Here is a 21955-nt window from a genome sequence, read left to right as displayed (position 1 = left end):
CGGGAAGGATAGACATCTTCCTTCGAGTTACCGCCCCATTTCTCTTACAAGCTGTGTCTGTAAGGTGATGGAGCGCATGGTTCATGCTCGGTTAGTTGGGATTCTTGAATCTCGACGGCTACTTACCAATGTTCAATGCAGCTTTCGTCGCCACTGCTCCGCTGTTGACCACCTTGTGACCTTGTCGACATTCATCATGAACAACTTTTTGCGAAGGCGCCAAACGGTAGCCGTGTTCTTCAATTTGGAGAAGGCTTATGATACCTGTTGGAGAGGAGGTATCCTCCGCACTATGCACCGGTGGGGCCTACGTGGTCGCCTGCCCCCCTTTATTGTTTCCTTTTTAACGGATCGAAAGTTTAGGGTACGTGTGGGTTCCGTATTGTCAGACGTCTTCCTCCAGGAGAACGGAGTGCCTCAGGGCTCCATCTTGAGCATAGCCCTTTTTGCCATCGCGATCAATCCAATTATGGAATGCATTCCACCTAATGTCTCAGGCTCTCTCTTTGTCGATGACTTCGCGATTTACTGCAGTGCCCGGAGAACATGCCTCCTGGAGCGCTGCCTTCAGCGTTGTCTAGACAGCCTATACTCATGGAGCGTGGCAAATGGCTTCCGGTTCTCTGAAGAGAAGACGGTTTGTATCAACTTTTGGCGATATGAAGTGTTCCTTCCGCCATCCTTACATTCTGTCCCGTTGTTCTCCCATTCGTGGACACAACTAAGTTTCTAGGGCTCACATTGGGCAGGAAACTTTGTTAGTCTCCGCATGTCTCTTATTTGGCGGCCCGTTGTACACGTTCCGTTAATGTCCTCAGAGTTTTTAGTGGTTCATCTTGGAGAGCGGATCGCACTGTCCTGCTTCACTTGTATTGGTCCATAGTCCGATCGAAGCTGGATTATGGGAGCTTCATCTGCTCGGCCATCCCTCTTACGCCGTCTCAACTCCATCCACAACCCCTGCGGGTTCGGGGGTAAGAATAGGCCCGCGGTATTCCTGCCTGTCGTAAGAGGCGACTAAAAGGAGTCTCAAATGTTTTGGCCTTAATGTGATGGTCCCCCTTGGGGTTTGACCTCCATTTTTCAAAATTCTACAGAAGTACGAGCCTTTTGGGGAAGGACACCTTACATGGTGTACCACTGGTCCTAAGTGCACTAAGACCTTGGCACTCAGCATTGCACCGGCGTTGTCACCATACCCATTATTCCTCAAATTGGGCCTAAACGCCTGATGGGTTGTCCAAGTTACGCCCATAGTGCATCTCCATCTGCACCAGCGATCATGATGGACTTTCCATGGCACCAGAAATCCAGCACGGTAGCCAGCCCGTTGTGGTGGGGTCGTCATGTACCCTCTAGGTTGTAGCCCCCTGACAACACAGGGATCATACTGCCGATACCTGAGCTGCACCCTCCCCACGTTGGCCAAGGAGTAGATGCCCGTCTCCTTGGGGCATCAGGACTCCCGGCAATGGTCATCCTGCCAGGTGGCCCTTGCTGCGGCTGGGTGGCGCCCGTGGGGAGAGCCCCTGGTCGGAGTGGGTGGTATCGGGGCGGACGTTTCGCACATGAAACGTCAACACGTATCAGGTCGCACTGCGGCCGAGTCTTTCAAAAGAAAAGGTACCGTTTCTAGTTCTGGTTCTCCTGCCCTTTCCCCCTTGGCCACTCCATGGGAGGAGGGACAGGCCTGCCGGCTTGGGGCGAAGTACTTCCCCCGCTATTTGGTCTGTTCTCGAACGGATGGGGGGACGTACACCACCTCCAAGCCCATGTTCTTTGTTCAGCACATTGAGGACGTCTTCGGGGAAATCGAGGCTCTCAGCAAGATGCGATCAGGGTCCGTTCTTATCAAGACCACCTCTGCCACACAATCGGCGGCACTCCAGGCGTGCGACCGCCTCGGGGACATCCCAGTCTCCATTGTCCCACATCTGGGACTAAATAGGACGCAGGGGGTTATTTTTCATCGTGACCTCCTGCTACAATCTGATGAGGAGCTCAGGGCCAACCTGGAGCGCCGCGGCGTGCATTTCGTCCGGCGAGTCCAGCGCGGCCCCAAAGACCGTCGCATCGACACCGGGGCCTTTATCCTCACCTTCGAGGGGGACGTTCTCCCGGAGAAGGTAAAGGTGATGTGCTACCGGTGCGACGTGCGACCTTAAGTCCTGCCTCCTATGCGCTGTTTTAGGTGTTTGCGCTTTGGGCACATGTCGTCCCAGTGTGAGGCTGAGCCCCTTTGTGGCGACTGTGGACGTCCTCTTCATGAGGAACATACTTGCACCCCACCACCTCGGTGCCCTAATTGTCCTGGCGTCCACTCGCCTAGGTCCCCAGACTGCCCCGCCTATCAGAAGGAGAAAAAGATACAAGAAATCAAAACTTTGGATCGGCTCTCTTATTCTGAGGCCAGGAAGAAGTATGATCGCCTTCATCCCGTGTCACTGGCCACCTCGTTTGCCTCAGTTGTGTCCACTCCTTCCGCTGTATCCTCCCTTCTATCCTGTCCCCCCTCCGCCTCCTCTGCCCATCAGGGGGCTCTGCCTCCACCTCCCAAATCCCTCCCTTCCAACTCCTCCTCCCCCACGGCCCCCACCCCCCCTGCCCCAGGGGCTGCCCTTCCTCCTCCTCCTCCCCCCACGCCACCTGAGAAGCGATCCTCTTCTCAAGCGTCCATCGGGGAAACGTTCCGGACCCCAGCTTCCGAGGTCCGGCGTTCCAAAACGGACCCCGCGCGTGAGGACCTTCTTCGGGTCCAGCCCACCATCCCTGTGCCTCCTCGGCCTTCCAAGAAGGCCTCCAAGAAGAAGTCTCTATCCCCCTCTCCACCCCGGCGCGTTTCCGCTGACGCTTCATCCGTGAGTCGCTGCTCCCGGCCGTCCTCAGTTTCGCTGGGACGCTCTGCTGCCAGGCGTTCCGCCGGCCTTTTGTCGGCAAATGATGCGGCCCCTCCTACACAATCAGGGACGGCGGCCGCAGCTGGCGATGAGTCGATGGAACCGGATCCGCCTGCCGTCAGTTGTAGCGTTGTTGCCTCGCAACCTGGCCCTCCGCGGCCATCGAGGTGACCAGCTCTTCCCCGTCTCGTTCCCCCAACTTTTTGACTAGCAATGGCGTTGTTTCATTGGAACATAAGAGGTATTCGATCTAATCGGGAGGAATTACAACTGCTCCTCCGCCTGCACTGTCCGCTCGTCCTTGGTCTCCAGGAAACCAAGTTGCGCCCGACTGACCGTATTGCCTTTTCCCACTATACCTCGGAGCGGTATGACCTCGCCCCTGTGGATGGTATCCCAGCTCATGGTGGGGTCCTGTTGCTCGTTCGGGACGATGTCTATTACCATCCCATCCCATTGACCACCCCACTCCAAGCAATAGCTATCCGCATTACTCTTTCTGCTTTTACTTTTTCAGTTTGTACCGTCTACACTCCACCGTCATCTGCTGTTAGTCGGGCTGACATGATGCACCTGATCGATCAGCCTTCCCCGCCGTTCTTATTGTTTGGCGACTTCAATGCCCATCATCCCCTTTGGGGCTCTCCTGCATCCTGTCAAAGAGGCTCACTCTTGGCGGATGTCTTCAACCATCTCACTCTTGTCTGCCTCAATACCGGCGCCCCGACTTTCCTCTCGGACTCTACTCATACCTACTCCCACTTGGACCTCTCGATCTGTTCTACCACTCTTGCCCGTCGGTTCGAGTGGTATGTCCTTTCTGACACCTATTCGAGCGACCACTTCCCCTGTGTCGTTCGTCTCCTGCACCACACCCCATCCCCACGTCCTTCGCACTGGAACATACTGAAAGCTGACTGGGGACTTTACTCCTCCCTGGCGACCTTTCCGGACCACGATTTTCCCAGTTGTGACAGTCAGGTCGAATACCTAACGGCTGTTATTATCCATGCTGCCGAACGTTCAATACCTCGTACTACTTCTTCTTCACGTCGCGTTTCCGTCCCCTGGTGGAACGAGGCTTGTAGGGATGCTATCCGTGCTCGACGACGTGCTTTACGCACCTTTCGCCGCCATCCTACGTTGGCGAATTGTATTGAATACAAACGACTCCGAGCGCAATGCCGTAGAGTCATCAAAGACAGCAAAAAAGCTTGCTGGGCCTCTTTCACGAGCTCCTTTACCAGTTTTACTCCCTCTTCCGTTGTTTGGGGTAGCCTGCGCCGGCTGTCGGGCATTAAGGCCCACTCCTCAGTACCTGGCCTGACCTCAGGTAATGAGGTCCTTGTTGATCCTGTGGCTGTCTCCAACGCCTTTGGCCGCTTTTTCGCGGAGGTTTCAAGCTCCGCCCATTACCATCCTGCCTTCCTTCCCAGGAAAGAGGCAGACGAGGCTCGGCGACCTTCCTTCCACTCGCTGAATCTGAAAACTTACAATGCCCCCTTTACTATGCGGGAACTCGAACGTGCGCTTGCACTGTCCCGGTCCTCTGCTCCGGGGCCAGATGCCATTCACGTTCAGATGCTGGCACACCTTTCTCCGGCGGGCAAAAGCTTCCTTCTTCGTACCTACAATCGCATCTGGACCGAAGGTCAGGTCCCCATGCGTTGGCGTGACGCCGTTGTTGTTCCTATACCCAAACCCGGGAAGGATAGACATCTTCCTTCTAGTTACCGCCCCATTTCTCTTACAAGCTGTGTCTGTAAGGTGATGGAGCGCATGGTTAATGCTCGGTTAGTTTGGATTCTTGAATCTCGACGACTACTTACTAATGTCCAATGCGGCTTTCGTCGCCGCCGCTCCGCTGTTGACCACCTTGTGACCTTGTCAACATTCATCATGAACAACTTTTTGTGAAGGCGCCCAACGGTAGGCGTGTTCTTCGACTTGGAGAAGGCTTATGATACCTGTTGGAGAGGAGGTATCCTCCGCACTATGCACAAGTGGGGCCTACGCGGTCGTCTGCCCCTTTTTATTGATTCCTTTTTAACGGATCGAAAGTTTCGGGTACGTGTGGGTACCGTATTGTCCGACGTCTTCCTCCAGGAGAACGGAGTGCCTCAGGGCTCCGTCTTGAGCGTAGCCCTTTTTGCCATCGCGATCAATCCAATTATGGATTGCATTCCACCTAATGTCTCAGGCTCTCTCTTTGTCGATGACTTCGCGATCTACTGCAGTGCCCAGAGCACATGCCTCCTGGAGCGCTGCCTCCAGCGTTGTCTAGACAGCCTCTACTCATGGAGCGTGGCAAATGGCTTCTGGTTCTCTGAAGAGAAGACGGTTTGTATCAACTTTTGGCGATATAAAGCGTTCCTTCCGCCATCCTTACATCTCGGTCCCGTTGTTCTCCCATTTGTGGACACAACTAAGTTTCTAGGGCTCACGTTGGACCGGAAACTGTGTTGGTCTCCACATGTCTCTTATTTGGCGGCCCGTTGTACACGTTCCCTTAATGTCCTCAGAGTTCTTAGCGGTTCATCTTGGGGAGCGGATCGCACTGTCCTGCTTCACTTGTATCGGTCCATAGTCCGATCGAAGCTGGATTATGGGAGCTTCGTCTACTCGTCCGCTCGGCTGTCCCTCTTACGCCGGCTCAACTCCATCCACCATCGGGGGATACGTCTTGCGACCGGAGCCTTCTACACTAGTCCTGTCGAGAGTCTTTACGCTGAAGCTGCCGAGTTACCATTGACCTACCTTCGCGACATACTGCTGTGTCGGTATGCCTGCCGGCTGTTGTCTATGCCCGAACACCCCTCTTACAAGTCCTTCTTCGCCGATTCTCTCGACCGTCAGTACGGGTTGTATGTGTCTGCCCTGCTGCCCCCCGGAGTCCGCTTCCGTCGCCTGCTTCGACAATTGGATTTTGCCCTCCCTACCACCTTCAGAGAGGGTGAGAGCCCGACACCACCTTGGCTCCAGGCTCCAGTTCGTATTTATCTCGACCTCAGCTCACTCCCGAAGGAGGGTACTCCGGCTGCAGTGTATTGCTCACGGTTTGTCGAACTTCGTGCTCGACTTGCTGGTCACACCTTTATTTACACCGATGGCTCCAAAACTGACGATGGTGTCGGCTGTGCCTTTGTCGTCGGGACCGCCACCTTTAAATACCGGCTCCTTGACCAATGTTCCAGCTTTACGGCCGAGCTTTTTGCTCTCCATCAGGCCATTCAGTATTCCCGCCGCCACCGCCATTCATCGTATGTACTCTGCACTGACTCACTCAGTGCTCTTCAGAGCCTTGGGGCTCCCTATCCGGTCCATCCCTTGATTCAACGAATACAGCAGTCCCTCCATTCTTTCACTGACAATGGCGGTTCTGTCAGCTTTCTGTGGGTCCCCGGACATGTAGGAGTGCCTGGGAATGAGGCTGCGGATGCTGCAGCCAAGGCTGCAGTCCTCCAGCCTCGGCCAGCCTCCCATTGTGTCCCGTCATCTGACGTTTGTGGGGATGTATGTAAGAGGCTTGTGTCCTTGTGGTGGGATGCTTGGTCATCCCTCCAAGGAAACAAGCTCCAGGCAGTAAAACCGCTCCCAACTGCTTGGACAACTTCCTCCCGACCATCTCGGCGCGAGGAGGTCCTTCTGACCAGGTTGCGGATTGGGCATTGCCGGTTTAGCCACCGCTATCTGCTCTCTGGTGACCCAGCCCCGCAGTGCCCTTGTGGTCAGGCATTAACGGTGCGCCATGTTTTATTGTCGTGTCCCCGTTTTAGTCAATTTCGTGTTGTCCTGTCCCTGCCATCTACCTTACCGGATGTTTTAGCTGATGACGCTCGAGCAGCTGCTCGTCTTCTGTGTTTTATAACTTTAACTGGCTTGACCAAAGACATTTAACCTTTTTACTTATTTCATCTGCATCTTTGTCAGGTCCTTTTGATGTCCCCCCATCCCCTTGAGTTTTAGCAGGTTCCTTGTGCTCTACCACCAGTGACTGGGCGCTAATGACCTCAGCAGTTGAGCGCCCTTAAACCCTACCAAAAAAAAAAAAAAAAACCTCCATCCACCATCGGGGGTTACGTCTTGTGACCGGAGCCTTCTACACTAGTCCTGTCGAGAGTCTTTATGCTGAAGCTGCCGAATTACCATTGACCTACCGGCGCGACGTACTGCTGTGTTGGTATGCCGGCCGGCTGTTGTCAATGCCCGACCACCCCTCTTATCAGTCCTTCTTCGCCAATTCTCTCGACCGTCAGTACGGGTCGTATGTGTGTGTCTGCCCTGCTGCCCCCCCCCCCCCCCCCCTCCGGAGCCGCTTCTGTCACCTGCTTCGCCAATTGGATTTTGCCCTCCCTACCACCTTCAGAGAGGGTGAGAGCTGGACACCACCTTGGGTCCAGGCTCCGGTTCATATTTATCTCAACCTCAGCTCACTCCCGAAGGAGGGTACTCCGGCTGCAGTGTATTGCTCACGGTTTGTCGAACTTCATGCTCGACTTGCCGGTCACACCTTTATTTACACCGATGGCTCCAAAACTGATGATGGTGTTGGCTGTGCCTTTGTCGTCGGGGCCGCCACCTTTAAATACCGGCTCCTCGACCAATGTTACAGCTTTACGGCCGAGCTTTTTGCTCTCCATCAGGCCGTTCAGTATGCCCGACACCACTGCCATTTATCGTAGGTACTCTGCTCTGACTCACTCAGTGCTCTTCAGAGCCTTGGAGCTCCCTATCCGGTCCATCCCTTGGTTCAACGGATCCAGCAGTCCCTCCATTCTTTCGCTGATAATGGTTCTCCTGTCAGCTTTCTGTGGGTTCCCGGACATGTAGGAGTGCCTGGGAATGAGGCTGCAGATGCTGCATCCAAGGCTGCAGTCCTCCTGCCTCGGCCAGCCTCCCATTGTGTCCCGTCAGCTGCTGTCTGTTTCACTTGGTGTTCATCTTTTCAACATCTGTATTCGCCTTCCCTTGTGTTTTTAGGCTGGGGATTTTAATATATTGCAGAGTGGCTGGCTCATCTTTTTTTATTCTTGTGATCACCCAGCCAAGGCCATCTGCTATATTATTTTAACAACTTTTACTGATTTTTTTCTGTTCATTATGTTTTCAATTTTGGCTTGATACTTTAATTTTCTACTTCAGTGTGGTTATACACATAGTTTCTCATCTTGTTCCTTTCCCAGATTTCAAGCAAATGGGTTCCTTTGGGGTATGGTTTCAATCTGAGACCTGTGTGACTAAGGAGAAAGGGGCTGATAACCACACAGTTTAGTTCTTTTAATCTCCAAATCAACCATACAACCAGTCACATTTGAGAGCCAAACTTCCACTTGAACTTCCTGCTAAAACCAGGTCAACTTTCACCTTGCAATCCCCTTGCAGCAAATTGTTGACTGCCTTAAGATGCACAGGCATGGCTACCATTGCATTCTTATTCTGTCCAACTGTTAGCATGCTTACATCAGAATGTGAATTGATCATATACATAGCAATGGTTTGCTTATTTGCCCCTTATATATACTGATATGATAATGTAAGCAAGCATGATTGGTTCTTTCCATTCATGGTCAAGCTGCCATTAATTACTGGGCCAATCTTGAACGTTTGACACTGATTAACTTTGCTTATGCGCTCGACATTGCTTTAAGGAACTGTCTCATTTCTTTTATTTACAACTTTGCACTCTTGTAGAATTTCATGGCCTGCTTGTCTTTCACTTCCTTGATCTATCATCATGAGTACATCACTCGCTACTGAAAATATAAAGCTGATTTCACTTCTTTCACAGACCACCACAGCTGTTTTTAGTGGTAATAGTAGCTGCACAAACCATACGTGACACTTTAAATTGTGCTGCTTCTTCAGTGATGCTCCTCAGGTGATGCTATGCATCTGACAACATACTATTGTTGATATATTCATTCTGTAATAACTGCTGCATGATTGGTCTAATGGTACATTTCGCTGACTAGTGTTGTGCTCAACTGGAGGTATTTTTATGATGGCTTCAGTGCAAAATCAGGGATCATCACGGCTGCCCTGGAATCTAAACTGTTGACTGCTACAGTGAACTTCATGTGGTTTCTGGCAGCATTGTTTTGCGTAAATGCTGAGTCCAACATCGTGAACCACAACTCTTGTTTTTCCTGCAGAAACTTTGGAATCTACACTTTCGTTTATGGGTTAGAAACTGTGCCAAACTTATCAAGCAAACTGCTACTCATACTTCACAGAGATAATTTATTGTCCTGATTTGAGCTTGACGGTCATCTGTTTTCTTTTGCAGATGATCTTGCAGCTGTAACAACTGCATCTTCATTGGAAGCCATTTGATGTTTTGGCATGAAGTCACCATTTGGTTTTGCATGTTTCCTGGGGTCTCTGCACTCTTCAGTATTCCAGGAGTCACCAGTTTACTAACCATCCATCATTTGATAATATTAATTTGGGGAATCAGCAATATTTGATTCAACTGATTTAGTTCACACAGTTAGGAAAATACAACTTGACAAGAATGTGAGTGAATGACAAACTATGAAACTTAAAGGCAGAGAGAAAATATAATAATGATAAGATGTGCCTGCAGCTCAAAGAACAATAAAATACATTTTGAATTTTAATCTGAATTTGATACTTCCCATATTAGCAATAATTTTCCAAATTTTGGTTTAGCTGTAGGAATTTTGTAGAAGATTCTTACATCAACTGTTAATAACATAGCAAATGCTGTTAGAATATATACATTGTTAATCTGAAGCTCAGTTCCATATCTCATGTGACCTTTAGTTGCTCTGTAATTACATCACAGTATGTGAAATGATAGTGGACCTGGAAATTGTTGCAGCAAGTCTCGAGCACAGACACTAGTGGGTACACCATGCTATCTATCTCCAGAGCTGTGTGACGGGCGTGACTATGGGCGTGAGAGTGATATCTGGGCTACTGGAGTAGTCGTCTATGAGATGCTTGCACTGCGAAGACCATTTGAAGCCCCGGTGAGTGCTGTACTAGAATGTGAACTTCTAAGATTGTGAACATTGTAGTATTAGGTTAACACATAAGTAATGGAAGTTATTTGAAGTGTATCTTTCTAGAAATAGTTCATATGATGTTTCAACCAAAGTGCTGAAACAGTGCGCTACCTTCGTAGTGACCCCATGAGCTACCTTCGTAGTCAGTTGAACCAAGATATATTCCTGATAGACTGAAATATGTAACAGCAATACCCGTTCATAAAACTGAAAAGTGAAGGTAAGCTTGTGACCTCTACCACCTACCCCCTCTCCCACCCATACCTTCCCCCTACACCCCATGTATCATGTTCTCAAAACTTTTTGAGAAGGTAGTTTAAAACAGGATACTGTAGCACCTTTCTGATACTACTCTTTTTGCTACTACATACTGAGCTTGGTATTGGTAGAAGTTCCTATACAGAGGAAACAGTACATGATCTCGCATACTGATATTCATTTCTTGCAGACCTACATGAAAATAATTACCCTATTTGCATATTCTGTTAAACTGCCAAGTCCTTTGATTGTGTAGGTAATAAACGAAAATAGTATAGCATGAAAGACATCGTACCTCAACAGCAGAAGGCAAAAGACTACATAAATAAATGATACCACAGGAATAAGACTAAATGCAGAGTAACTGTTTTGACCTGCAATGGTCCATGCTTGGCCCCATCCTGTTCTTGATCCATAAAATTTATTCATCCAGGCTATTAGAGGACTCTTCTAACATGCCTACGAAAAAAGTGTGTGATTATGGTCCCAACCATGCGATCAACAGATGCAACCAGGTGAATATTGGAACAGCCTTACAATTACTTCAAATCAAACAACTTAATCCTTAATTGTACAAAGATTCATATTATGCATTTCCAAACACATTTAAATGATTTAAAAGTATTAAAAGTAGGTGTCCTCGAAGAAAGGATATTGCAGAGACATGGCCCTGTCACTGCAGTATTCTTTCTTCTGAGGAGGAAGTTCGAGTCGGTTACACCAAACAACACTCCCATTTTGCAGTAGTTCACTTACTCACCTCTTTACACAAGCAAGGCTTACAAAGAACTGGACATGGTGGAAGAGAGCAAAGATAATCTTGGCTTAGCATCCAAAGACTATGCTCCGAATCTAGAGACAAACACATATCAATGCTGGTGTCGACCTCAGACCTCATCGGTGCCACATAGCACATAGCCCCCCCCCCCCCCTTCCTCACCAGTACAGAGTACTCTTGAGAAGTGAGAGGCCAGGGTGGAGGGGATGACCAGGACGTCAGCAGTGGTGGTCCACGGGAACCAGACCACGGTCAGCTCGACAGCATCGTCGGGGAGCTGTGTGGATAGATGATGTGAAGGAAGGTTTGGCCACTGAACCTGGAAGTGATTGAAGCGTACTGGGCATGCTGGTCGTGCGGCAACTGGTAGGCCGGCGGTTTGTGAGTGGAATGGAGCGACGATGACGATGTCTCCAGTGGGCATGGCGAACACATGAAGCATGTCCAGGTTGACGTCAGGCAGGAAGGGAAAAAAAATTTCACCAGGTGGCAGGCAATGGCGGAGATTGTGCCATGAGCACCGGAGGAAGGGAAACACACGACGAACAGTGTTTCATCGCGTAGTATTATAGACATGGCATGGATAATGTCCAGAGGAACAGTCACAAACACCTCGAGCGAGGGCACGTTCAAGATGGGAGGCATGAGAAACCTCGACAGGGCAAGGCAGGCGACAGAGGAGAGGTTGAAGGGACCAGTGAAGGGCCTGGCGGCGAGGGCGTGATCATAGGTAAGCTCGACTAGGGGAGCATGGGGTCACTTGACAGAGTGCGTGAGACCGGAGTAGGGGGCAAGGTCGGAGGAGAGCTTGACAATTGGAGCTGGGAGTCACTCGATTGAGTGTGTAAGTCCGACCTGGAGGGTGTGGTCGGAGCATCGTGAGCCACAACAGTGAGTGGTGTGGTCGTGCCTGAAGGGCCACATGAGCAGCCTTAAGTCTGTTGATAGAGACTGTGACAGCTGAATCTTTCATCTAGATGTCATAGATGTTGGCTGAGTGCCGAAGATCTCGGTATGGGTTGGTATATGGAGGTTGGAGGGGAGCACGGACAGTGTCATCTCGGAGCATGGCGTACTCACAATTATCCAGATATTTCGGGATGTGAACCTTAGGGCGGTAATGGCTGGCGGGCGGAGTGATGTGGAGGTTGATAAAGTGGCATCTGACACGGTCCACGAAGGAAGGTAAGTCAGACTGAGGGAGAGAAGCAGAAGGGCTCAAGAGTTCGCCAGGGAGAACAATGTTCTGGCCATAGACAAAATCTGCTATTGTGCCTTTGAGGTCTTCCTTATAGATCGCACGAATGCCGAATAGCACAAGGGGAAGGGTCTCCATCCAAAGAGAGGTGGCATTGAAGAGCCGCCTTGAAAGTGAAAGTGCGGTGCCAGCACTCAACTAGCCCGTAACTTTGCGGGTGATATGCTGTGGTATGGATGCTCCAGATGCCGCAAATGTTACAAATCTCGTTGAACAGGGCCGACTAAAATTGTCTGCCCTGGTCAGTCATGATGATAGCTGGACATGCGAAATGCGATACCCATGACTCAACGAAAGCTTGAGCAACAGTTTCTGCCTTGATCTTGGGGAGGGGGACAGCCTCAACCTAGCGACTTGTTTGGTCAATAGATGAGAGAACATAACGAGAGCTGTTAGAGGGGGGGGGGGGGGGGTACAGGGCTGACAATGTCAATATAAATATGCTGGAAACGCCCAGGAGGGATCGAAAAGGGGTCGACAGGGGGTGAAGCCTGCTCATGTACTTTGCATTGTTGGCATGTGACGCAGGAGTGTGCCCATTGCTGGCAGTCATTGTTGACATTTCTCCACACATAGCGCTCTGCTACGAGGCGGGCGGATGTACAAACACCGGGGTGGGCTAAATTATGCAGTACGTTGAAGACAGCGCGATGGAGCATGGTTGGGATGAGGGGGCATAATGTGCCCGTACTGTCATCGCACCAGATCTCACCAGAAATGCCAGGGAAGGTGGTGCGAATGAAGTGTAGTGAAGAGGTAGGGTCTGAGGTCAGGTTTCGTGTGCCCTCATCAGCGGGTTGGAGGTTAGGCTGTTCAGAGGGGTCTAACAGCGAATAGACAGTGTCAACTTGTGAAAGGAAATCTGCAACTATGTTGTCAGCAACCTTTATGTGTCTGACATCGGTGGTGAACTGAGATATGAAGTCCATGTATCTGAAGTGGCGAGGAGGCAGGTCAGCTGGCAGGTTTAAAGTGGTCGCAGCCAGGGGTTTGTGGTCCGTTAAAACATAGAAATGGTGTCCCTCAATGTCAGTCTTAAAATGCTTGATCGCTCCATAGACTGCGAGCAACTCCCTGTCAAACGTGGAATATTTCCGTTGTGCATTGGTGAACTTGCGTGACGTCTGGCCGTCGATTGTCTGGCTAAGGACAGCGCCAACGGCAGTATCGCTTGTGTCTGTGGTGATGAAAAGCTGCGTATTGGGATGAGGATGCACGATGGTGCAGGCCTCGGCAAGAAGATTTTTGAGGGCAGTGAAAGAGTCAGTCATAGCAGGGGTCCATGGAACGGGCCGAAGTGTGGGTGCCTGCCAAGGGGAGCCTGAATCTCCACAGCCCGAGGTAGATGTCAGCGATAATAATTAAGCATTCCCAGAAAGAGCCAGAGCTCTTTGAATGACACAGGTCTGGGTAGGTTTAGTATTGTTTGTACTTTCTCAGGAGGGAGTGAAATACCGTCGGCAGAGACCCGAATACCGAGAAAAGTGACAGTGGGTTGATGTAGCTGCAATTTGTCTTGGTTGGTATCGATGCCTGCTGCCGCGAGAGTGTCCATAACAGTTTACACATGTCGAATGTTGTCCTCGACGGAGGAGCTGAACACAAGAATGTCATCAATATATGCAAAGCAGAATTTTAGTTCAAATAGATCTTCGTTGATGAAGTGTTGCCAGGTCTGGGTTGCATTTTTCAGACCAAAGGGCAAGAATCAAAACTGAAATAACCCAATTGGGGTGGTGATTACTGTCTTCTCGATGTCTTCAGGTGCCATGGGGATCTGCTGGTAGGCCCGTTTGGAATCAATGACAGAGAACGTGGTCGCACCTGTGAGGGAACTGGTAAAGTTGGCAATGTTGGGTATGGGGTAGGTGTCCATAATTGTTCACGTGTTTAGTCGACGGTAGTCTCCGCACATGCGCCACGACCCGTCTTTCTTGGGTGTCATATGTATGGGCATAGACCGGGTGTCATATGTATGGGCATAGACCAGCTACTGGTAGAGGGTTCGATGACACCGGAGCTTAGAAGTTCAGAAATCTGTTTTTTAAGGTCAGAGAGGTGCTCGGGACAAAGTCAACGTGGTTTACTGGAGATTGGGGGCCTGGTGTGAGGCGAAGCTTGTGAACCGTGCCATTGGTGATGACAGAAATGTTGCCGGCGGCACGGGAGGTGGTTTGTTTACAATGTGTGGTGGGCGGGGCAAGCGAGGCGTGGTCCTGGTGTTGGAAGCCACTTGGTGGATCCGACGGCAGCCGAGGCAGTGAAGTGTCCCAGGAGTCAATGTGAGAAGATGGCCGCCGGCCCGAAGTAGTGGCACCATGGTCGGGTGAGATCGGTAGAGCTCGTGAAGCGTTAGTTGAGTCCATTGTCCGAGGGCGTGGCCTGTGGCAGCACAGTCACGGCCGGTGCTCTAGGTGGAAGTGCACTGTTTGTCAGTGACGGTAGCACGGCAGCGCACAGGAGCCAAAGTTGCATAGTTTGAGGTGCTGTCTGTGAGGGGAGGGGTAGGAGCTGTCAGTACGATGGAGCACAGAGTGAGTCAGTCTTGGACAGGTGATGAAACATGGTGTTTCGCACTAGGTCCGGTGAAAGTTTGTGGTGTCGCAAGAAGTCAATGCCTAGTATAAGTTCGTAAATTTCGCACACTAAAAAAGTCCACTCGAGTTTGCAGTTTGTGAAGAGTGAGACGACATGTGAAGTTTAACCTGAGCACTGTAGTTTAGTTGAATACACGGCTTGCAGTGAAGTATGATGAGGGTGAAAATAACCGAAGCGGAGGTTGCGGACACAGTAAAACAGCGAAAACGGAAGACGTTACAACTCGGGGTCACCAGTGAGGAGGAAGTTCGGGTCAGTTGCACCAAACAACACTCCCATTTTGCAGTAGTTCACCTCTTTACACAAGCAAGGCTTACAAAAACTGGACATGGTGGAAGAGAGCAAAGATAATCCTAGCTTAGCATCCAAAGACAATGCTCGGAGTCTAGAGACAAACGTGTATCTATTCTGGTGTCGACCTCATTGGTGCCACACTTCCAAGGGAGCTAGTCCTTCAAAGCCTGAAGGATAACTTAGAGAAGTTTAGCAGGAAGGAGATTAGAGACTGGCAGAGTAAGATAGTGAGGGCTGGTTGTAAGTCATGCTTGGATAGTTAAATTGGTAGAGCACTTGCCTGAAAAAGGCGAAGGTCCCAGATTTTAGTTCCAGTGTAGTGCACAGTTTCAATCTTCCATGAAGTGTCAGGTTTGTTTCCTTAAATTTCAGGTGCTCCATGCTGTGGTGAGGTGGAAGGGGGTGGGGAGTTTGTGTGGGAATAATTGGTCCAGCAGCTGACAGTAGTGTGTGTTGCTTTTGGTACAGACTTTCATCTCTTTGTCTCTTTGTGGCTAATTATCCTGTGTTGTTAACAAATGGGCATTTTGTGGAGTGAGAAAAGGAAATAATTCTGTACACTTAAATGCTGTTACACAGTTACGTGTGACATGTAAGATTACTCAGTCTTTTTAAACAGGAGAGTCATATTCTCTTTATAAATGATCTAATTGGTGTAGAGCTGAATGTCAGTGATATTGCACAGGCTAGAATGATGCATAAATCCTTCAAACTGGTCCTTGTGTTCTAGTACCAGTGCCTTCATCTTGAAAGGCATATGTAATTGATTTATACCATTTGTGTTAGTTTGAGGGATTAGGTGATGTTGTTTTCCTTGTCACACTGAAATTGCTTTTTAATAATGATTTCATAATCTTTATGAAAATTATTTTGGCTTTTGTTAATTTACCTTCTGGTTACTTAATAATCCCAATTTTTCAGAACATAGACATGTGACATGACAATTAGCTCCACCTGAAAGCTTATAAGAGATGTAATTGCTTCTTTTGAACTAACTTGAACTTGAATGATTTGGAACTGTCACTGTGAATCTTAAGACCATGACAACTGTAGATTTGACACTGACATCAGCTATTTTCACCCTTCCCATACACAGTCCCTCCCTATAAGATTTTTACACTCTTTAGTATTTTGCCTCAAGGTAGTATGAATAAATCATGTATACCAAGTTCTCTTGAAATTATTCCAGGTGTTCCAAAACTATACGAGACAGAGAGAGAGAGAGAGAGAGAGAGAGAGAGAGAGAGAGAGAGAGAGAGACGGGGACGGGGGGACGGGGGGACGGGGGGACGGGGGGACGGGGGGGACGGGGGGACGGGGAGAGAGAGACGGACAGACAGAGAGAAAATTAGTTTATTTGCCACTGTATGCAACAGCAGATAGCTTTTATCAAGACGTATCATTGTTGAGCCATCAATGAGTAAATTAACACACTGCCTAACAAAGACCAGAGTCCATAATCCAAGCATGTGATGTGGTATCAGTGTGGGAAGTCAGTAATCAATATTTCTGGTTTGGTAGTGAGCAGTTCGCTATGGAAGAGTGGTGATCTTAACTGTGGACCACATAGATCAACTAGTTAGTGTATGTGATATGCTGACTGTGTTGCCAACTGCCTTTGTCAGTAATGACTACAGAGCTGATCATACGCTACTGGCGTCAGTCCAATTCACAGCCTCTTTGACCGTATTGTAACTACCTTCCTATTGTCTTGTACATGTTGATTGCTGTCCTTTGTGAAAACTGCAATTCAAAAAGACATTCCAATGATCCCCAGGTAGAAAAATTTGGTGGCCAACAACATGCTGGTGCTTGTGACACATGTTGGCTTCAACACCCATCACAAAAAAGGGAGTGGGGGCTCAAGAATAACCTTAAAAAATGAAAATAAAAATTACTTTAAAATTATGAGGCCATATATGAAACTTGCTGCCAAATTAAAACTGTGTGCTCGACTGAGACTCGAACTTGGGATGTTTGCCTTTCGCAGGCAAGTGCTCTACCAACTGAGCTACCCAAGCATGACTTGTGATCTGTCCTCACAGCTCCAATTCTGCCAGTACCTCGTCTTCCACCTTCCAAACTTTCCTCATTCTGGAAACACTCCCAGGCTGTGGCTAAGCCATGTCTCTGCAATACTTTTTTTCCAGGAGTGCTAGTTCTGCAAGGTTTGCAGAAGAACTTCTTTGAAGTTTGGAAGGTACGAGATGAGGTACTAGCAGAACTGAAGTTGTGAGGACAGGTTGCGAGTTGTGCATGGGTAGCTCAGTTGGCAGAGCACTTGCCCACAAAAGTCCCAAGTTGGTCTGTCTGGCACACAGTTTTAATCTGCTAGGAAGTTTCATATCAGTGCACTCTCTGCTACAGGGTGAAAATCTCATTCTGGATGAGGCCACATAATTTAGTAACCACTTCATACAAAATTTAAAATGCTGGTGGAAGATGAAAATTTCAAATAGAACTACATGTTTAAAAACTGAATTCATTTTCTCTTTGAGTTTGAGTGTGTAATGCCTGCTGCAATACTGAAACAGTTTTTGAGTGTCACTGCAGTTGGATCTATGAGTAAAGTTTGCAATAGGAATGATTTTCTGAGAGACGCTCACAAAAAATAAGGTATTATAAATACCAGGCTGTTCAAATGTGGAATAGGTGAAACTAGTACAGTACCAAGCTTGATTGGAGAGAGATTATAGTAATTTTTCCATGATATCCCTTCCTTTATGAACTACTATTGGTCTCTACTTAACCTTTATTTATATACCAGCCATTCTCCTTGCTGCATGTTCTGCCAACTTCCACTTTATTTTGATTACAGTTACAATTATGTCTTCCATAATATTAAAATTGTGTGCTGAACTGTGACTACAACCAGGATATCTATCTTGGGTGGGGCAGTGAACTGCCAGTGCAGCTATCCATGAAAACCTCGTAGATCAACTCAGTTTCAGCTTGTCCTTTGTTTCCCTACCTTGTAAGTTACACAGGTGGTTCTCTCTCTATGCTGCTTAACAAGCACTTGGTTTATGAGCTTTTTGAAGGTAAAATAACATGTTAAAAAATAAATTCCAAATTATCATGTGAGCTTCATTAAATTAGTTGTTATAAATTTTGAATTATTTAAATTGTGGACAGGTACTAGTATTACTTATTTATTTCTGTTAGATACTGTGTTTTCATTGCAGACTTTAGCTTCCTTGGTGATGCAGATATTGCGAGCAAGAGTACCACCAGTATCAGCAACTCATTATGACTCTACAGTTCATGATCTTATAACAATAATGCTACATAGGGAACCTAAGAGTCGGCCATCAGCTCGGCAGCTGCTAGCACACCCAGCCCTCATAGCAGCTGTTCATGCTGCTCCAGTAACTTGTTTTCACTGCAGTGAAGCTTCTTATGTCTGACTGTGGATTATGTGTAAAGAAATGTGTGTTTGTATCATCATGTGGTTTAGAACTGGTGGTGGTGGTGGAGGTGGAGAAATATTACACCATGAATCTACCAAGCAGTCGAGTATTAATCACCTATGTATCACTTAATCACTTATGTACACAATACTACAGTTAAATCTATTTAGCCATTTATTTATAGAGTAAAAGGGCTCACAAAACATGAAACAAAATATTTAAAGCTTTTACCAAATTTTGAAAGATGTCTATGATACAAAATTTGTTCATACCTCTGCATTCATTTTTAATTAATGACACAGTTTTTAATATCCTTACATAATTTATTTTTGACTGCATATTATTTATAGTCTTTTGCATATGAATTTAGATTTCAAATAACTTCCTGTCCAGTTTCTTGTGCCATGAAATATTGTCCTTTTTGTGGGACCTTCATTTTATTTAGTGTTTTTGTTTCTAAGCACGTATTTTGGAGACATGAGTGAGCATATCTTGCTTTTCAAGTATGAATTCAAATGAATTAAGTTTCACAATACCTACTACAGACTATGATGCAGAAATCATTTGTCATCTTGGTTTAAATTTTGTGAATGCTACACATCCCACAGAACAGGGGACGGAGCTAATTGACCTTATACTACATGGCTGCAGAAAATTCAAGAATATTAAATTGTATATTACTGGCATGATACAATGACAGGGCATGGAGCGGAGATTCATTGTGGCTGTAAACTTTGACCTTAAAATTGTGCAAGAATGTAAACTAGACATGTACTGTTACAGAGGTGGGCTTAAAACACTGTACTTGGTGATGTTAGTACAAAATGCAATGCTGGTAGGTTTACTTTTAAAAGGATGCCCTTGCCTAAGTGGGTGAATAATATCATGAGGCTTCATCATAGCTATACAGGGCAGGCAGCTATGAAATGAAATGTCCAAAGGTGGCAAGGAACTGAGTTACTTATTTTATTTATTTATTTATTGCATATTTAGTCTGACCAAATTATGGCCTTAATGCCCTCTCTTACATCTTACATCTGAGCAGGAACAACACATACAAAAGATATTGATAAAATATTCACAGTATTCACAAGAAATTTTAGAGAGACTGAACAAACATAGTGACAGCATGTCATTACCATTAGCTCCAACAGTTTTAAAGCAAGCACCAGCAGAAGTGTTTCCACAAAAAATGCTAAAAGCATCAGAAACAATCACAGCAGCTACATCAATAGCAGAGCCACCTCTGCTACCAGCAATGGCAACAGAATCAATGGCAGCTGGACCAATTCCGCCAAAAGTAGTAAAAGCATCAAGAACGGTTACACTAACAACAACAAATGCAGTAACAGCTCCATCAACTGCAGATCCAGCCCTAATACAAGCAGGAAAATCAACAGCAAAAGCAACAGAACCATCATTAGCAACAGCAGAACCATCCACAATAGCAGCAGAATCAACTCCAACATTATCAGGACCAGTACTGTCAACTAAAAAAACTTCAGACAGCAGGCGGAAGCCAGAGACCCCATCCCATCTAAATGATTTTTTAGTGGAAACCAGAAAGAGGAGGAAGCCCACAAGAGAAACAGATTTGACCTTATTTAAGTCAGTAAAGCAGAGAAATCTGCAACAAGGTATTTACAATTTTAAAATAATCCACCACAACGTAGAGGGCTTGAGCAAGAAATATGAACGATTAGACATGTTTGTAAATGAAACTATGCCTGATGTGCTTGGTATTAGTGAACACTGGCTATCTGATGCCAAATTAGAACTTTTTAAGCCTCTAAACATGGTACTAGCTAATAAGTTTTGCAGATCGACTATCAGAGGTGGGGGTGTATCAATGTATGCAAAGAGCACATTTGATTTTAATTCTGTAAATGTAAGTAAATATTCATTAGAAGGAACAACTGAATCATGTGCAGCACGTATAAAGGTACCAAATGATGAAATTTATGTTATATGTTTATATAGACCACCAGGTGGAAACTTCGAAGTTTTGTGACATGATAGAGACTGTTTTATATCACAACTGAACAAGTTAGTAATTATAGGAGATTTCAACATAAATGTATTAGCAGATAAGTTACACACTAGATTATTCAAGAATACTCTGCTTGAATATAATGTAAGTAAGATACCTGATAAACACTGCAACCAGGGAGACTGAAACATGCCAGTCTGCAATAGACAACATAATCACTGGTATTCATCTTTACGATCTTACATCTTCTGTTATTATAAGTGCTTTGTCAGACCACCATGCAGTAGAACTAAGTGTGCACATAAAAAAGGTTCCTACACACAGTTGCTATAGATATATTAGGATGAATACAGACCAAAATATAACTCAGTTGAATAATATGCTAAGGAATGTGGATTGGAACAGTGTTCTAACGACACTTCATGTTGTTGTTGTGGTCTTCAGTCCTGAGACTGGTTTGATGCAGCTCTCCATGCTACTCTATCCTGTGCAAGCTTTTTCATCTCCCAGTACCTACTGCAACCTACATCCTTCTGAATCTGCTTAGTGTATTCATCTCTTGGTCTCCCTCTACGATTTTTACCCTCCACGCTGCCCTCCAATGCTAAATTTGTGATCCCTTGATGCCTCAGAACATGTCCTACCAACCGATCCCTTCTTCTGGTCAAGTTGCGCCACAAACTTCTCTTCTCCCCAATCCTATTCAATACTTCCTCATTAGTTATGTGATCTACCCATCTAATCTTCAGCATTCTTCTGTAGCACCACATTTCGAAAGCTTCTATTCTCTTCTTGTCCAAACTATTTATCGTCCATGTTTCACTTCCATACATGGCTACACTCCATACGAATACTTTCAGAAATGACTTCCTGACACTTAAATCAATACTGGATGTTAACAAATTTCTCTTCTTCAGAAACGCTTTCCTTGCCATTGCCAGCCTACATTTTATATCCTCTCTACTTCGACCATCATCAGTTATTTTGCTCCCCAAATAGCAAAACTCCTTTACTACTTTAAGTGCCTCATTTCCTAATCTAATTCCCTCAGCATCACCCGACTTAATTAGACTACATTCCATTATCCTTGTTTTGCTTTTGTTGATGATCATCTTATATCCTCCTTTCAAGACACTGTCCATTCCATTCAACTGCTCTTCCAAGTCCTTTGCTGTCTCTGACAGAATTACAATGTCATCGGCGAACCTCAAAGTTTTTATTTCTTCTCCATGAATTTTAATACCTACTCCGAATTTTTCTTTTGTTTCCTTTACTGCTTGCTCAATATACAGATTGAACAACATCGGGGAGAGGCTACAACCCTGTCTTACTCCCTTCCCAACCACTGCTTCCCTTTCATATCCCTCGACTCTTATAACTGCCATCTGGTTTCTGTACAAATTGTAAATAGCCTTTCGCTCCCTGTAATTTACCCCTGCCA

The 21955-nt window shown here is 46.9% G+C and overlaps 1 protein-coding gene across 2 annotated transcripts in view; it reads left to right on the top strand.

Annotated features, from left to right (window-relative positions):
- Nucleotides 1-18759, top strand: part of LOC126472759 (serine/threonine-protein kinase Nek8-like) — a 184751-nt gene extending 165992 nt beyond the window's left edge. For both annotated transcript variants that reach the window (XM_050099957.1, XM_050099958.1), the window contains exons 5-6: nucleotides 9742-9892; nucleotides 18300-18759. In XM_050099957.1, coding sequence (XP_049955914.1) covers nucleotides 9742-9892; nucleotides 18300-18521 — 373 coding nt within the window. In that variant the 3' untranslated portion in view covers nucleotides 18522-18759. The remainder of the gene's footprint in view (nucleotides 1-9741; nucleotides 9893-18299) is intronic.
- The last annotated feature ends 3196 nt before the right edge of the window (nucleotides 18760-21955 follow it).

Source organism: Schistocerca serialis, chromosome 1 (genome assembly GCF_023864345.2).
Source record: "Schistocerca serialis cubense isolate TAMUIC-IGC-003099 chromosome 1, iqSchSeri2.2, whole genome shotgun sequence".
In the NCBI taxonomy this organism is placed as follows: domain Eukaryota; kingdom Metazoa; phylum Arthropoda; class Insecta; order Orthoptera; family Acrididae; genus Schistocerca; species Schistocerca serialis.
This window is presented reverse-complemented; position numbering and strand designations above follow the sequence as displayed.